The sequence below is a fragment of the Cystoisospora suis genome (assembly GCF_002600585.1).
Source record: "Cystoisospora suis strain Wien I chromosome Unknown contig_1238, whole genome shotgun sequence".
Lineage (NCBI taxonomy): Eukaryota > Apicomplexa > Conoidasida > Eucoccidiorida > Sarcocystidae > Cystoisospora > Cystoisospora suis.
In genome coordinates this window covers 7321-24499 of record NW_027154039.1, presented here as the reverse complement: position 1 = coordinate 24499, position 17179 = coordinate 7321, and the positions used below count along the sequence as shown (strand labels likewise).

General features: G+C 44.2%; 3 protein-coding genes across 3 annotated transcripts in view; 2 read left to right on the top strand and 1 right to left on the bottom strand.

Moving 5' to 3' along the window:
• The window catches only part of CSUI_002941 (uncharacterized protein), an 18346-nt gene extending 14560 nt beyond the window's left edge, over positions 1–3786 (top strand). Inside the window, exons 7-11 of the mRNA XM_068063139.1 lie at positions 26–91; positions 1044–1132; positions 1871–2053; positions 2637–3369; positions 3707–3786. The gene's annotated coding sequence lies outside the window, so the exon portion shown is untranslated. The remainder of the gene's footprint in view (positions 1–25; positions 92–1043; positions 1133–1870; positions 2054–2636; positions 3370–3706) is intronic.
• A 1962-nt stretch (positions 3787–5748) lies between these two features.
• CSUI_002940 (translin family protein) lies at positions 5749–9777 on the bottom strand (the record flags this gene model as incomplete). Its single annotated transcript, XM_068063138.1, has 6 exons — positions 5749–6061; positions 7152–7308; positions 7552–7700; positions 8334–8517; positions 9481–9524; positions 9680–9777. The coding sequence occupies 6 exons, from the start codon at positions 9775–9777 to the stop codon at positions 5749–5751; spliced, it is 945 nt and encodes a 314-aa protein (XP_067924877.1).
• Positions 9778–13720: 3943 nt separating this feature from the next.
• The window catches only part of CSUI_002939 (aconitate hydratase acn irp), a gene marked incomplete at its 3' end in the record, with an annotated part of 9437 nt that continues 5978 nt past the window's right edge, over positions 13721–17179 (top strand). Inside the window, exons 1-3 of the mRNA XM_068063137.1 lie at positions 13721–14324; positions 15362–15446; positions 16476–16580. Coding sequence (XP_067924876.1) covers positions 13826–14324; positions 15362–15446; positions 16476–16580 — 689 coding nt within the window. The remainder of the gene's footprint in view (positions 14325–15361; positions 15447–16475; positions 16581–17179) is intronic.

The window sequence follows — 17179 nt, the reverse complement described above, 5'->3', positions numbered from 1 at the left end:
TTCCTTCTTTCTTTGTTTCTTTCAGTGGCACAGAGCCGATAATATCTTTGCAATAACGTGTATTATCACCTTCTTCGTAATGCCCCTCCAGGTAAGGAAAAGAAATAGCAAGACAGTTGCAAGAGAGAGAAAAGAAAGGAGGGGGAGCAGAAGAAAGGAGAAAGTGCGAAAGAATGCTCTTTCGCCTTTTTAACACATGGCCCTCTGTTCTCCACTTCCAAACTGTACAAGGAGGTGTGTGTTTCTCTTAAAAGGACGGATAGAAGTTGGCTTATGGCGTGTACGTAGACATAGGCTCCTCTGCAGTGCCGGTGCGGATACAAGAATCGAGACTGTTCTATAGATATTTCCATACATCTATTTCCACCTGTAGATAGATAGAGATAGATAGGTAGAGACAGATAGATAGGTGATAGATAGATGTGTATATATAGTGTATAGACGTGTCTATCGTACACTATCGGTGTACGATAGTGTACGATAGACACGTCGCTTTTAGAGGAGGAGGGGAGGCGAAGAAGAGAGATCAAGAGCTTTGCTCATTGCGCTTCGGTGGTCTGTCTCTCTCGTCTACGGGCTATGGAGATCTCTGTGTGTCTTCTACACACTTCTCGCTGTTTCCTTCTCTCTTTCTCCGCCCCTGTCTTTCTTCGCCACGCTCATCGGTTTCTCCTTCTCCTTCTTCACGTAGGCCGTGTTTCTTCGTGGGGACCTGCGAGCTTCTTTATGTCATACATCCTGCTTCTTCATACAGAGAGAGAGGGAGGGCGGCGTCCGTCGTCTTCAATACGAACCTTTTTTGCACCACTGTCACTTTCTCTTTGCTACGTGTATACGCGTACTCTTCTGCTTAGACGACAACAGATTCGCACTCCTTCTTTGTTTCTTTCCTCCTTTTGATCTTTCTTTCTTTCTATATTTCTCACTCTTTCTTTCTCTCTCTCTCTCACTCTTTCTTTCTCACTCTCTCTTTCTCACTCTTTCTTTCGTTCTTTCGCACTCTTTCTTTCTTTTTTTCTTTTTTTCTTCTTGTTTTCATTCAGTTGGTATCTCCTGTATGGAATCTGCTATCACGCCTTGTCCCTCTTTGTGTTGTCACTATCTCTCAATGCCTAAGACCGTGGAATTTCGCGTAAGCTTTCTCTTCTCTTCTGTCCTCTTTCTTTCATTCTCGGTATTTAGCTTGCTTTTCCGTGTCTTTTTCTTGTATGCTTTCATTCACGCTCTTCTTTCTTTCTTTCTGTGTATGCCCGCACAGTTCTTATGTAGGTTTTATGTCTCTTTTCTTGGGTGCTCTTCGTAGAAATGAGTCTTCATATTCCCCAGTAGAGGGCTTCTCTTTGTCTCAGCCCCGCCATGTCTTTATACAGACATTCCCTACCTGTATGTACACTGGACATGTAGCTGGTGTCTGTGTGGATGTGTTCTCACATTCATTGGGTTAAATACACACTTGTGTATGTATGAATTCGGAGCATTCTACATACAAACGAAAATTCATTCAACCCCCCTCTTGCCGGTGCTTCTCCGCCTGCAGCCATACATATAGAGATGGCTGTATGCGTACATATATAGAGAGAGGGAAATCTAGATTCACCTATATACATCTGCATATATACATTTACATGTTAGTCTCTCCCTTTACGTACATGATATATGTATGTAGCGTTTTCTATAGGCAAAGAGGTATGCCTGTATATTTGTATATAGATTTATCTGTGTACGTATACATACCGTAAGTCGCTCCTTCTTCTGTGGTTTGCATACCTCTTCTATTCTAAAGGCGCGAGAGGTGTGTGGAGGTGTGTAGATATGTATGTCGGTGCATGCATGCACTCATTTGTATCTGTGTGTGTGTGTCTTCCGTTAGATTTACTTTATACCCAATTGTTTTCTTCGCAGTGTCTTACCTTGTTGCCTTCGCTTCGATGAAGGAAAAGCCTCATCTTGAATGGAGGAGCTGTATATACACCGCAGTCTGTTTCGCGTTCGCTATCATTTTCTTCTTCCTTGGTATGGATGACGAAAATGACTACTTAAGGATCTATCACGGGTAAGTCTACAGTGAAGAGATTCCTTCTTTCTTCATTTTCTATACATTCACTTCGTCTTCATTCTGTCCATTGTAGATCTCTTTCAACTTGTGTGTCTTTCTTATAGATCTTTTCCTACTTTAGCGTCTGTCAAATAGAGAAGATGGTGGAGGGACACTCACTCACTTACTCTCTCTCATGCTTACGAGGAGATGTGGGCTTTCCATATATATGCATACATACAGCTATTTATGTGTATATGTATGAGCGTACGTCACTATCACTTTGGATGGCAGGTCGGGGGCTTTTATGTCTTGTCTCGGCGTGAATCGATCCTCTACGTGTATCGTGGCGGGAGTAGACCTATTGTATATCGATACAAGTGTCTATACACCTTAGACACACACACACTGATCTTCTATATTCATGAAATATGTACGTACACCAACTCGTCTCTGCTGGCTTTCTTGCTTTTTCTCTGTCTCTGTCTCACTCTTTTCTCTCTTTCCTTCTCTCTCTCTCTCAATGGCTCACTCCTTTCTCTCTCTCTTTCTTTCTTTCTTTCTCTGTCGTACTCCTTTCTTTCTCACTCTTTCTTTGTAGGTTTTGGCATATCTTCGTGGGTTTATTTGTGTATTTCTGGACGGGGGCATGCAATCCGCCCCATATCATTCAAGCGCGCAAGAGACTCCTCTTTGCTACATCAAGTGACGCTACCAAGCTCCTCCTCCTTTCCTCCTCTTCTTCTCAAGACCATCATCATAGAAAAGTTCATAGGGCAGATGGAACGCTCTCTCATCCAGCTTATCACTCGCTGACTCCTCGAGATCTTCAAGATCACTCGACGCCTACACCTCCTACCTCTTCAACGTGTACAAGCCGATTGTCTGGGGCGGAGAGAGGATCGAAGTGATCAGAGGGATTCTTCTCTGTCTCCCCCTCTATCTATCTTCTTGTCTATTTTGCTTCTTTTCGATCTTCGTGTTTCCTCCCTTTCTTTCATCGACTTCATATCTAGCTACAAAAGGTGAACGAAAGTATAGCAGAAGATGAAGACAACACAAGAAGTCTGAGAGTGCGGTTTGATTCTCTTCATGTAAGATAGATAAGACATGTATCATTCATTTATTTACTCGTCTCTGGAGATGTTTTATCTTTCTTTCTTCTCCATTTTGCTCTCCTTGTCCATGAGTCAGTTAGCTAGCTAGCTAGCTTCTCTTCTTGGAGTCTCCCCCCTCTTGCTGGTGTGTGTCGTTTTTCTTGATCTTCACTCATCTTGGAGATGTTAATCGCAGACGGAGATCGATCGATGGATGGATTGGTCTCTTCCTGTCAGGTAGGTATGCAGTTAGAGAGAAGAAGATGGTCCACCCCCCCCTCCTCTGTTTCTCTTGGCCCGAGTCAGCAGTAGGGACATCTTCATCGTCGTCACTATGAAGGTTCCTCTTGTGGATTTCTTTGCGTGGGAGAAGTTCTCTTGTCTTTCATCTGAGGGATCGAATCATGATGAACGAAGAAAGAAAGAGAGGGAGGATGCCCCCCCCCATGTAGATGATGTCGATGGTGTGTATTATGATGTGTCATCATGTATGCAGACAGGCGTGAAGTCGTCTGTATGTATGTGGATGCATGTATGTGGATGTGTATGTATGTATACGTATGCGTGTGTATAGGTGTGGAGTGAAGTCGTCGTCGTCGTCCTCATGTAGAGACGAAGTGTGAGGATTTTGTTTGCGTGGTTTCGAATTGATATGAACTTCTCAAAGACTTCTTTTAGGAATGCTAAGAGAGGGAAGAGAAAAGCACGAGAAATCGACAGAACTGTGAAACAGACCTAGACACAAAAGGGAAGGGTTGAAGGAGCGAGACGAAGAAACGAAACAGACAAGAATACCATGTGATGCTGTCTTCTCTCTATTGAGAAGAGAAAGGAACAAGAGGTCGTCGTGGAGTGGCTGCGCTCAGTCAGAGTAAAAGTACTAGAGAAGAGGAAAGGCGTGTATGTCGTTGTGTGTATATGCATGAAATAGGGGGGCGAGACAGACAGATGGTTAAGATCGTCTCTCTGCCTCACCCCCCTTCTCATAGTCTCTTGACTAAAGATACACAGAGATAGCGAGGTAGCTACAGCGAGATGGATACAGATCGACAGAAAAGAGATGGATACAGATCGACAGAGAAGAGATGTATACAGACAGTACAGAGACAGCGAGAGAGACATGAAGAGCTGCCGTTATGTGAAAGAAGGATCGCCATGTGTGTAGCACCATCAACTGACTTCTCCATGAAGGAAGGAGAGCGCGACAAGAAAGTCTTTGAATGATGCTTTCGATGAAGGCTGAATGAAATACATCGTTTTTCTCCCTACAAGAGACCCCCCGAAGATGAAGCGAGACGGTGCAAGCAAATGAGTAAGGAAGAGAGACTCATTCCCTAGGTCACAGCCTCGTTCTGCCGTCGCCTTTTTCTTGTCTTCCTTTGGTTCGAATGAGGGACGTTTCACAGACCGGAGGAGAGTTTCTGTCTCAGCGTTTCTCGTCGTCTCTACTTCTCTTTCTGTCGAAGAAGAAGAAGGAAAGATGCGTGTCTCTCTCTCTGCTGCCTGGGAGAAATAGAAGAAAAGCTCTCGGCTGGTAAAGATTGTTTCTGCTTCGCTTTATGCCCAGATAGCCAGCTAGATAGCTAGCTAGCTACTGCGATAGTGATAGAAAGAGGAGTCTAGAGACAGTGGAAACGATAGCAACAAAGAGAAGACACTTGGTTACTTTTCTCCATCCTTGTTTGTCTGTCTTGGATGATTCTTCTCTCTTCATTCCTCTGTAACCTCTCCCACCAAGCAACACGAGGAGGTGTATATACACCCCTCGCCAGGAAGGTCTAGCAGGTGAGAGGGAAGGCGGGAGCAAGGCAAGAGGAGGTCGTCCAACTCTCCCGTTTGTTTGCTTTAGAAAATTCATTGGGACAACTCTCGAGATTATCCAACCTTTCAGGTGTACAGGGTTGGCTGTACTTAATCTTTTTCTTGCCTAGCTACCTAACTAGCGAGATGCTCTGCGACAGACTAGGGGCGATTCTTTTCTTCACAGGAGACACCGTGGTAGTAGGAGTTGGCGATAGACGAGAGGTTTCTCTTCTTTCTATCGACAAAGAAATTCCACTTGAAACCTCTTGGAGAAAGAAAGAAGGAAGGAAAAGTTGTTCTTTCCGAGCAACATCGAATGAGATCTTGCACAGAAACCCACGAACACGAGAGAAGATATATGGAGAAGCATGACTGAAGGGAGGCCCCGACGCCTCTCCCCACTAGAAAGAGGTTGTCTATAGCCCTTCTCTGTTTCTCTCTCTCTATTTTTTCCTCTTCCTTCTCTTGACCATAAGAAAAGGGACTTCTCCATTCAGAAAGGAAAGACAAGATCTGTCAAGGCATTTCCGCTCAAGCAGTCACCACAGACATCACCCTCTCTAGATAGAGAGATACATATATACGCACACATCTATACATACATATGTATATATGTATGGATATACATCTATATACACCTTCTTTCCACATCACTATCATTGATATGGAGAACACGTTCTCTTTCTTCTTGCTTCTTCTTCTTCTACGCTCCTCTGAACCCTATGAAACAAGCACTTTCTTCTTCTTCTTCAAGTCATTACCTTCTTTGGAAACATATAAAGAACGACTTCCCCTCTTTCTTTTTCTTCTCCTTTACTTTCTCATGAAACCCCGAGAAGAAGATTCTTCTTCTCCTTCTTCTCCCTTGCCCCCCCCGTCATTCATAGTAGGCTCGGGTTCTAGCTGCATAGTGGGGAGAAGAAGGCCTTGCAGTTTTCTACTCATACTTAGCTCATAGCTGAGAGATTCGAGCTTCTTCTCTGTATATTTGAGACTGTCGTACTTTCTTCGTAGAGGGGAATTCCTTAGATCTAAGCAGAGCATCTTCTCATGAATGCGATTCACAAATTCCTGGCATAAACTCACGGTCGTCACATCATGCTCCGTCGCTCGTAGGACTGCAAACCTACACAAAAACAAGGATAGACGCAGGTATAAACACCTCTATAGAGATGCATACATCTAGATGGATGTGCCTACATATACATATGTATGTATATAGATATATACATGTATATGAGCACGGAATAGGCATATAGAGATATAGAGAGAGAGAGTTATGCTGATCGGTCAAAGCTGAAGGTCATATGTATGGAGCTGTACCGCCTGCTGTAGAGGAGAGGTATATATAAACACATAGACTGTCCCAGAAATACACAAGCGAGAAGCCTATGTGATTCATTCCCACATAGTTGTTTACAGCAAAGATATCTGAAGGTACCATCTTGAGAAAGAAGTCGAAGATGACAACATACAGTCTCGTAGTTGCACGAACTTGGATCTACGCATGCCTATATACATACTGGGACTACTTCTTCAGTCGCAAGTCGTATGTAGGAAAACAAATGTTTGAACCCGTATGTACGTATGAATATATGTATGTATGCATGTCTATGTATGTATGCAGACTATGCAGACGAAGTAGATAGTATATTCATTTCCTCTTGTCCATAGGGAGGAGGAAATCTACTAAACCATCAAGCAGAGGTCTAGTGCACATGCAGACACATATACAAATCTCTCTCTCTCTCTCTACGCACACACTCCTCTCTATCTACTACCACGCCACTAGTGATACGAAGATTCTACTGTATTGTACTGTCTTGTGCTATGCTGCTGTAAAACGAATTCTTCTTTCTTTAGTCTATCTTTGATCTATCTATCAATGAAGAAAGAAAGAGATAATAAAGAGAGAGACGTGGTAGGCGACGGCTAGAGCAATCAGAGAGAGAACAGTACTGAAGAAAACTCCTCTCTTCTTCGTCTTCTCCTTCTTTTTCTCCTCTCTCTCATCTTTCCTTGCGCTTCAACTCAGCCCAACCAAAACGCCACTTCTCGTCTCTTTCAAGTCCTACCTACTACCATTGAACAGCCTGTCTTTTCTTTCTTTCTTTCTGTAAGCGTTCTTCTTTTCTCTTTTCTGTCTTTCATGTCTAAGTTCAGGGTGAGTAGCATCTATCTGAAGAAAGAGAAGAGAGAATGTGTTTGATTTGTACCTATTTAGTTCTCCTGTGAAATCCATGAGACCACCAAGATATTCTTCTACTCTTAGTATCGACTTCAAATCCTGGAAACGAGGTAGACGTCGCGTGGCTATGAAAGAGAAGAAAATCGAGGCTTCTGCCCACTCCTCTAGAGCTCCTACGTAGATACCTAACAGAAAGAAAGAAGCAACCCTCGATCAATTGACTGGCTCAGGCCGACACAGATAGATGAACAGATACACAGGCAGATGGAATAGAGAGGTAGGCAGATAGGTAGATAGAGACGCAGGTAGACAGATAGATAGATGGGACGCTGTCGATACTGGTGTGTATGTATGGTGTTTCAAAGGAGCCACACAGAAAGAGAGAGAAAGAGAGAGAGAAAGAAAAAGTATGTCGATGTCTTTTTTACCTACAAAGCGAAGAGCAGGGAACTGCTGAGTGATAGGCATTAAGTCGCTTTTGATACACTTCTCTGAGCGGTCTAGATGCTTTTTAGCTGTGGATGTGTCTCCCCGGTGTAGCGCGTAGATGGCCTGCTTCGATAGCTTCAAAACATCTCTGAAGAAGGAAAGAAAGATTGAAAGAAAAGAAATAGACACGAGACAAGAAAAGACAGTTGAACCAAAGAAAAGTAACATGAGGAGAGAAGAAGACAGAAAGGCCGGAGAACTAAGAAGATCAAAAAGGACTTGCTTCTTTCTCTTATAAAGAAAGACATCTAGTATAAAGGCCTAGATGTATGTAGGTTGATCCTGTCACCTAAGCACTATACATACCACCCGCGCATGCAAAGAAGACTTATATGGATCTCTCTCTCTCTACGTATATACCTGTATATCTGTATATAGCTACGTGTATGTCTGTCCATACGGTGAAAGAGGAATCTTCCTTATAGATGAAAGATATACACCTATATACACAGAGAGAGAGAGGAGAATAAGAATCGTGGCACATGACAGATAAAAATGAATACACATGCATATAGGCATAGACTGTCCCTCGTAGAATAGCATACGGGGGAGAATAGAGTGAAGCGATAGAGATATGGACGTAGTTATGAAGAGAGAGCAACAAGAGAAGAAAAAGAACTTCTATTTTATCTACTAAGGAAGGTTGTGTGAACAAGAGAGAAAAAAAAAACACGGAAGCCTCTAGGTCTGACGTTTCTCTTCACTTCGGAGTCACTCTTACCTTGACCTCTTAATCACTTCTTCTCTTTTTTCGTCTTCTTGTCCATATTCAGCGATCATCCGATCAAAATCTTCTCCATCTATATCAGCCAGACACCCTGCTACGCCGAGTGTAACTACACCTACCGCCTTTAAATCGGCTTCAGTCTGCTCCTTGTTCTCCATCGTGACACCAACTGCTGCCTCTAAAATTCACGCGCGCCGCAAAAGAAGAAAAAGAAAGAAAAGAGAGGCGGTCTCCCAAGCATAGCATATCGCAAGAGTTCGAGTCCGCTTAAGGTAAAGCGAGAGCAAGGCTTGACCTACTGCAACTCAATACACACAGACACACGTCTGCATGCAGCGCCTGCCTACGCTCATATGAATAGACGCCTATGAATACATATGTATATATATAGATATGTACGAGTATGCATACATAGATAGATTGATATACAGACATGTATCGGATCGTTCATCTATTTTTCCTGTGTATGTGCCTGCTGATATACATAGGTTTGGGCGTTTTCGATGAAAGGTCTAAATGGGCGTTGTGTACATCAATAGACAGACAGGCATATCGAGAAAGAGAAGATCGTCTTTCCGAAAAAACCTCTCCCATGGTGTGAAGGAAAAGAGAAGAACGTATTAGTATCACTGAGTGTCTATCCACCTGAAGAGCACCAGAATGGAAGAAAAGAACAAGGTCCAACAAAAGAGGAGAGATGGTAATGAGAGCTTGTCACATCGATAGGTCAACAGGAAGAGAACGAAATCTGTAAAGGAAATCGGGAAGAGAGAAGACGAAAAGAAGCAGATGCCTCCTCTCCCTCCTTGCAGATGAGAAGAAGTGGGAGGCACTGAATGAAGAAACGACGAAAAGATGACGATAAGGAGGAGAGCAGAAAGAAAGAAAGCCAAAGAATAGAAAGAAGAGGAACCTTAGGAACCGAAGGATGGAAGGAGTAACGGAGAATGACGACAACTGACTCAAGAAAACATAGAGAATGCGTAAGGGAAAGAAGAGAGAGAGATGGAGAGTGAATGGACTTCCGCATATAAGTAAAGCAGTATAGAAAGAGGGGAGAAAAAGAATTGGAGAACAAGAGGGAGAAAAAGACTCTAAAGAGCTCTGCTCCCCTCTTACACGCCAAGTGAAGATCGCCCACCTGTTTGAGACGTCAGGACTTTCTTTCCTCTCAAAGATATCTTCCTACAGTAAAGCCACAGCCAAGGAGAGAAGATGGGACAAGCGAAGTGAGAGATTTCCAAGAGAAAAGTGAAGAGTTGCAGAGGGTTGACGTGAAAAAAAGGAGCAGGAGGCCTCCCTACTTTGAGGCAAGTTGGCGTAGTGCGCAGTGTACGTACCCCTGGGTGAGGAGCGATCCCGAGTGAATCGAAACAGCAGCAGAGTCTCTTCTTCCTATCTTGTCTTCTCTCGTTTTTGTTAAGACAAAGAATCTCATCCTTTCTTCTTGTTTTTCTGTAGCAACGCTCGCAGTTCCCTCGATCAATGGTACGAATGGTTCCTCTTTCTCACTCCTTTTTCTTCGAAGCCGGCCGTCACTCTTGACTGGGTTTGTCTCGCCCGCTGTGCAGGAGAGAGAGCTGAACTAACTCTCCGCCAAAGGAGGCTCGTCTGCTCGTCTACCCCGGGCACTCTCTCCATCCATCTCTTGGATTGATCGGAACAGGAAGAAGTTACAAAAGAATCAGGCAAGAGAAAGGAGCAATATCTTCCTCTCCGTTGTCTATATACACATTTGGGACGAAGCTTGAAAAGTTCGAATCGGTGCTACGCTGGTCTGTCTCTTCAGGAGAGAGAGAGAGATTGTATCCTAAGGGGCATCTTCGAGTCTGTGATGTGGATTAAGAACGTCGTCATCTGTCTACTTCAAAACAGAGAGACTGGAAGAAGACGTTGTGAGAATATCTCTACCTTTCTGACACGGCCAGGGCCGAGAGTATCTTGAAGAAAGAAAAAGGCACATGTAGGGATACAGGGATGCAATCTAAAAATCAATCATTCACTTGCTAAAGGAAGGTCCTTATTGTTTTGTCTGGAGTCTCACTTGAGAAGGAAGTACTTTGGTATCACATACACATATTGAGATTGACGAGTACGAAGTTCTCCTCTTCCGCAGATTCCCTTCCGTTCTCATTTTGTCACACACCAAGTCCGCTAACAGAGAAGATGCTGCTCACCTTCTGACTCTCTTCCTCCTCTTCTTCCACCTCTCATAGTGATATTTCTCTACACACCCTAGAAACAAACTGTTTTAATGTTGGATGAGATAGATCTTCGGAGACATTCCCTCGAGGTTTTCTTTTCGCCTTCTCTTGATGCTAACGTTCAAGTCCAACCAAACAAGGCACGCGCGCCGCGGCACCCGACAGGCTCAGGTCCGCGGGTGATCTACACTAGAGAACACCGACGTAAAGTTTGGAGTCATCTCGACTGTTCTGCCGAGCGAATCCTTGTCAAGCTAACTGAGTTATCTTCATTCTAAGTGCTTACTGCTCTTCACAGTCTGTAACAGTCAAAGAGACAGTCTTCCTAAGAGGGCATGGAGACGGAGTAGGCAGGAAAAGCTCGGACTGAGCGCTTCTCCTTGTGTGTTTTGATACTTCCAGAACCTCGTGTCTCTCTGGTCTCATTCTCTTCGAGCATGCTGGTGTTTTGCTATATATGTACCTTACCCGTTCGTCCGGACAGGAGTTGAGATGAAGAAGAGAACGACGATGCTCTTTCAGTCAGCTAGACAGAAGCTGAAAGAAAACCGAGTTCTGGTTGCATCTGACCCGTTTTTCCAGCTGTTTCTGAAACGGACCGTTTCTTTCCTCTTCCTTGGCAAGGCCATGGAGATTGCTATTCAGTTGTTTCGTGAGGAAGAGATAGTAGAAGGCGAGTGTTCATATTAAACCAGTCCCCGTAGCATCGAGAAATGTGCAAGCCCTCTATGTAGCTCAGATCGTCGTCTTGACGACTGATAAAGACCCCCCAAGTAGCGCGTCTGGCAAACAGAATCCCTGATGAGGTTCTCAAGTTCCCTCCCGCCTGGGCAGAACAAAAATTCCCATAAAATTCACTACAGGAAGAGGCAGTGCAAGAGGCCTTCATGAACACCCAGACAAGTCGTCACGTGCATCCTCGTTGCAGGGTTTGGTCGTTGAAGTCGTAGAGAGTGACACCACTCAAAAACCCTTTCGATAACATAGAGGGAATGAAGTCGGGGAGTTCTCCCGGTGTTCTTCATAGCTTAGCTTTCCAAACGTGGTGTAAGCATAAGTATGAAGATGAGAAGAGCACTAGATCAGAATGGTGTGAAATGCAAATCTCTGCGCGGCTCTCCTGCTGTCGGGGGTGTGTCTGCTCGTGAGGAAGTGCACTCCCATTCTCTTTTGTCTATTTCTGTCTCCTCATGGCACTTGTCTCAGATAAATGCTCCGTGAGAAGAGACAGAGTCGAGCCGTCCTCAAGAAAGTCCAGTCGTAGACCTACGAAATTACCCGTCTGCCTTTTCTCTTCGCACGCAAAGCCCGTGCGGATCGGTCTTGATACGATTAAGTGGAGAGTTCGGGACATATTCGATGTCTTTTTCCTGTCTTTTACTTTCATGCCGTCCCAAGGCTAAGAAAATCACATTCAAAAAAGCATCGTTCACCCGCGATTTCATAGACAAGCTACGGAGGCAAGTTTGACACTCGACACTACCAGAGCGGTGCCCACGGTGCTTCGCGTGTCCGTCAGGCCGTGCCAAGGCAAGCACACACCACTTTCTCGATATCTCCTCATGAAGATGAGCTATCTTCATTCGTAAAAGCAGAGAAAACTGTTTTAACACTATGGCATGTAGGCTAAGAAGCTTTTTATCGAAAGGAAGAAGATCACCATCGTCCTCTATCCCCGGCGGGTAGTCGTGTCAGGGGGAAGATGAAGGATCATTCCACTTGGTGTGTACACCATAGCACTCGCGCTCTTGTGTTTTTCTCCCAGTGAAGTCCGTTTTTTCTAGAATTGAAGACTTTCCTTCGTTTCTTTACTTATAAGGGACCAATGCATCCTTTCTTCCCTGAATGCATCGACAGGGTGACGTCAGACTCGCAAGTTGAGCTTAGCTTCCTGAACGACGACGAGAGGGAGGGCCCGTAGTAGATGCTAGATTTCTTCTTGCCGTCCCGTCGCGCGTTCGAACCACCCACCTTTACTCAGGCGGAGATGATCTTTGGGTTCTCGTTTTTCTCCTTTGTTGGATTTTCGTCCAACTTCCTTCTGGGATATCTGTTGTGAAGAAGTAATCCGCGATCTGTGTGTCGCTCGGGTCATTTCTGCTCATCCGAGCTGCTGTCGAGGAAGACAGCGCGGCGAAGGAGTTTCTACGATCCTGGTAAGAAGACTTCTCTTTTCAGTTTCGCCTTCTTCCACACGAGTGGCTATCTTGTACGTGTTTGAATACTTCCTTCACTCCAAGTATCTTCTGAAAGTCATAGAATGAAGCGTACAGGTTGCTTCTCTCTGTTTGTATATGCACCCCAGACAGGGTGGACGATCGTAGGGTCGTCTTTGGTTGAGAAATTATCAGATTGGTATTATGTACGTACATACACAAGCCCGTGCTTTCTTGTGTCTGCATGAATCATGAGCAGGCACTCGGTCTAATAGAGTCGATCCCCCCCGGCTCTTTCTCCCTTCTATCCTTTTAGGCGAGATCTGTAAAGGAGAAAAAGATCCATCCATTCAGATCTGCGTCTCGACTGAGGACATTGATAAATGAGATGGTACAGGGTCTTTCTGTTTTCTGATTGCAACTTTGTTTCGTTCACAAGCTTCTTCTAGTCAGAAGTTGTCACAACCCAGGTGTATCTCCTTCGACTGCAGGCATAGATGATGATGATGCCATCCACAAAACATGCTTATGTTTCTTTTATACACATCCCAATTCAAGATGTTTGAAGAGAATGTGGATAGCTTTTAGTTGACCGTCATAGGACTACGCTATCATGATAAAGAAGACATGCATACCGACCTCCGTGGACCCTACGTCATCCGGGCGCGTGAGCAAAGAGAGAGGTAGACAGAATCGTGTTGTAGTGTGTACGTCGTGGAAGGGAAGAAGAGATAAAAAGATGAGGAGATGTAAGGACAAATCGGATTTCAAGTTATTGTGCTCGGAAATCTGTAGATGTCACTCTTCTCAAGAACGGCTCAAAAGCTTCTATGATGACGAGGTGAACAAAACTATCTAGACCAAGCGCCGGAGAAGCTCCCGCGGCTGTGCTTTTCTTGTGATGCGCGTGACGATCGTAAAGAAGACGGGGACGATCCAAAAAAAAAGAGAGATCAATATCTCTCTCTCTCTCCTTATGAATGGTTGACGGAGCTTTCGAATATAGGACCATCTTCTTTCTCTCGTTGGAAGTGTTTTCTTTGTGTTAACTTCTTTTTCCTTCTTTTTCCTTCTGTGAATTGGTTTTCCTCTTTTCTCCCCGAAAGATGATGATGCTTTTACTTTGATGGTGTCTCTTCCTTTTCTTTTCCTGTGGACGGTGATCACCTTGTGTTCTCCGGCGGTTTCTTTGCTTCTCTCTCGTCAAAACTCTTGCGGTAAACTAACTACCATCGCCGCCCCTCATCGACAACTGTTGAAGACGACGACTTCTCCTTATTCTTTTTCTTCTGCTTATCTTTCTGCTTCAACTGCTCACTGTTTTCTTGTCCATCCCAGAATGCGTCCTTTTAGGACTTTCCTATCCAGGAGTAGCCGACGATTGTCGGGCTCTCTCTTCTCTTCTCCCCGGGTTCCTGCGACTCCTACTGCCCAATTCGTCAACGGAGAAACTTCGATTTCTCGGCGTTTTAGTGACCCTCACGGTCTTTTGGCTGTTTCAAGTCTCTCTGGTCTTCAGTCCCGCAGAATGAGTTCCACATCGGGAAAGAACGGCAGGGCGAATCCTTTCGCTTATGTGGCGAAGACTCTCCCTGGAACGAATAAGACCTACTATGATCTTCGTGGTATGCATGCTTTTCTCATTTCCGAAATCTTTATTTTGAAAGACGGAGATGGTCATCAACCTCTTTTCTTGTGTTTGTATTACGCACGAACCTTAGTCAGGTGTATGTACACATCGATCCGGGTGTATGTACACCCCATTCCCACTCTATATACACCCCGTATGAGGTGTATGTACACCTCAGTCAGGTGTACGGAGTTGATGTAAAACGAATCCACAGCCGAGGCAGGAGTCTTACATATATATATATATATCGCGTCTGCTCTTCTCTGACACACAGGTCGTCCTCTTGGATTTCGTGGAACCCTGGAGACAAGCAGATTGAGTTCAAGTCTTTTGCCATCGTGATGTTCTCGAATGGCATCTCGAAGAGTCTTCTCGTTCATGCCTTCATGATAGAACATAGACCCCTTTATTTTTGTCGCTGTGTGTCTCTTCACCTCTATCTAATCCACTAGCATTCTGTTGTTTTGATCTTTCCTAATCTCGACACATATTTGCCTGTATCTCCATCGAGACTCCCACCCTCTTTTTCACCGAGCCTGGAGCGTTCAGTCCTTCCTCCGTTCATCATAGAGATAATCTTACTAATACTCTTCTTCTGTCTTTGCTCCCCCTGCTAACGGACATAGATGCGCGCTTGGTCGTGATATACCTACGTAAATATATATAGTTAGACAGGTGTCTCCTTACATACCTCTGCATGCGGCGCGGACTCACCTGGTCCTTTTTCTCGCTTGCGACGGACATATGGCGTTCATCGCTATTACAACGTCACCGGGTGTATAGACAAACCAAACACTTCTTGTATCTATGAACATCGTCTTCTTTTCTCACTTCAAAGAAAAGACATGTGAAGCCGTTCACAGATGCATGCGGTCGAGGTGAAGTTACACTTAAACGGGGAGGAAGAAGATGAGACATCCCAATGACTTTTTTTTTCTTCATAGGCTCTTGATTCGCATCGTAGGGTCTTTCTCTCAGTCTTCGTCTCTTGTAATCGTCAGTGTCCTTGTTTTTTCTTTCCGTCTTTCTCAGCTCTTCAAGATGAAAGATTGAAGACTTTACCTTACTCCATTCGCGTTCTTCTTGAGTCTGCTGTACGGAATTGTGATGGATACAGGTAAGGTTATCTCTTTCTTTCTTTCTTTCCTCTTCCCTTGCAGTATTTGTATCCCGTGTGTCTTCTCTCTTTGACCTGTCTTCGACACTTGCCGATCTTTTCTCCGTCATTTCCCACGGAGCCTCCTTTCTCTCTCTCTTTTGCTTTTCTTCTTTCTTCTCTCTCTCTTTCTGGTCTTTTCCGGCTTCTCTTCGGTGAAGGTTGTCTTCATGGTACCTACAGCTAGCTCTTTGCTTTTTTGCGATATAGAGATCTCTCCTCTCTTCCATGAAGAAGATATGCATGGAATTACATTTCTAATAGTCGTTGTCTTGATCGTTATTTCTCTTCTGAAGTCTCTTCCTCTCGCTTGTAAGAAATTTCTCTTATTCTCGGACACTTTACCATAACTCACTTTTCTTGCTTCTACACTGTCTCCTCCTCCTCGTCATCTTTTTCTTCTCTCCTTCGTGTGGTCTCTCAATCCATATTCTGTAGATTTGCTGCATGCAAGCTCTTTTCTCTATGGTCCGTCCTATTTTCTTCTCCCTCTCTTTGCCTCTCTTCCCTTCTTTCTGTATGGAGGGGCGATGGTCATTATCTACCGTTCTCAACATCGATGCTCTCTGCTCTTCTTCCCTCTCGTTATCTGTCCTTCTCCCTTTCGTCGGTGGTTCTCTTTCTCTTTCCTTTCTGATACACTAGGAGAAGGAAGACTTCCATCATCTTTGCTTTCGAAAATCTCTATTTTCTCTAGTCTATATCCCCCTCTGTCTTCTCCTTTGTATAGTTGTCTCTCTGTAGACTTTCATATAGATAGATGTCTTTCATCCGTGGGAAGCTTTTTCTCTCTCTTACGAAAATATAGGAAAGAACATGAAAGAACAAGAAAGAAAAAAGAAAGAGGAGATCTCTCTCGTTTACCGGTCGTCTCTCTTGCTCCTTCATCGTAAATCGCTCTCCATAAATGAGTGTTCCTTCTTCTCTTCGTTATTCTTCTCTTCTTTCTTCTTCTTCTTCTTCTTCTCGGTCTTTTTCTGTCTTCGTTAGTATACGTGTGCAAGATGTGGAGACTATCCTCGACTGGGCTAAGGCGAGTCAAGAGCAGAGGGAAATTCCCTTCATGCCGGCGCGTGTTCTTCTTCAAGATTTCACGTAAGAAAGAAAGAAAAGAGGAGGAGGAGGAGGAGAAGAGAGAGAGACAGGAATAAGAAAGAGAGAGAGGGTGTGACCGAAGTCTTCTTCTTCTGTAAGGAGGATGTCTCTATTATCTCACGTATGTATAAGAAATGAGTGAAGAGAGCGGTGGTCCTTTCTTCTTCTTTCTCAAGATGATGAGGTAGGAGGGCTGACAGATAGAGCGACGGTCTTTCTTTCTTTCTTTCTTTCTCACTTTTTCTTTCCTTCTTTTACACTTCGATCATTCCTCTGTTGCTCTTTCTCTCTGTTTCTCTTTTTCTGTCCTTCTTTCAATGTGACTCCAGTTCCTTCTTGTCTGTGTAGAGATAGATATCTATTCCTTCTCTATCAAATTCATTCTCTTCCTTTCCCGCTCTTCTTCCTTTCTTTATCATCTCTACTTATTCTTTCCGTTGCCCTCTTCCTTCTTTCTTCTTCTTCATTCGCTTTCTTTCTTTCTTTCTTTTTCTTTCCATCCCCTCCATCCTCGTTGTCGTTTTCTTCCTGTCGAGCCGACTTTCTTTCTCGATCATCTCCCCTCCTCTTCTTGACTTTTCTTTCTTTCTCTCCCGTGT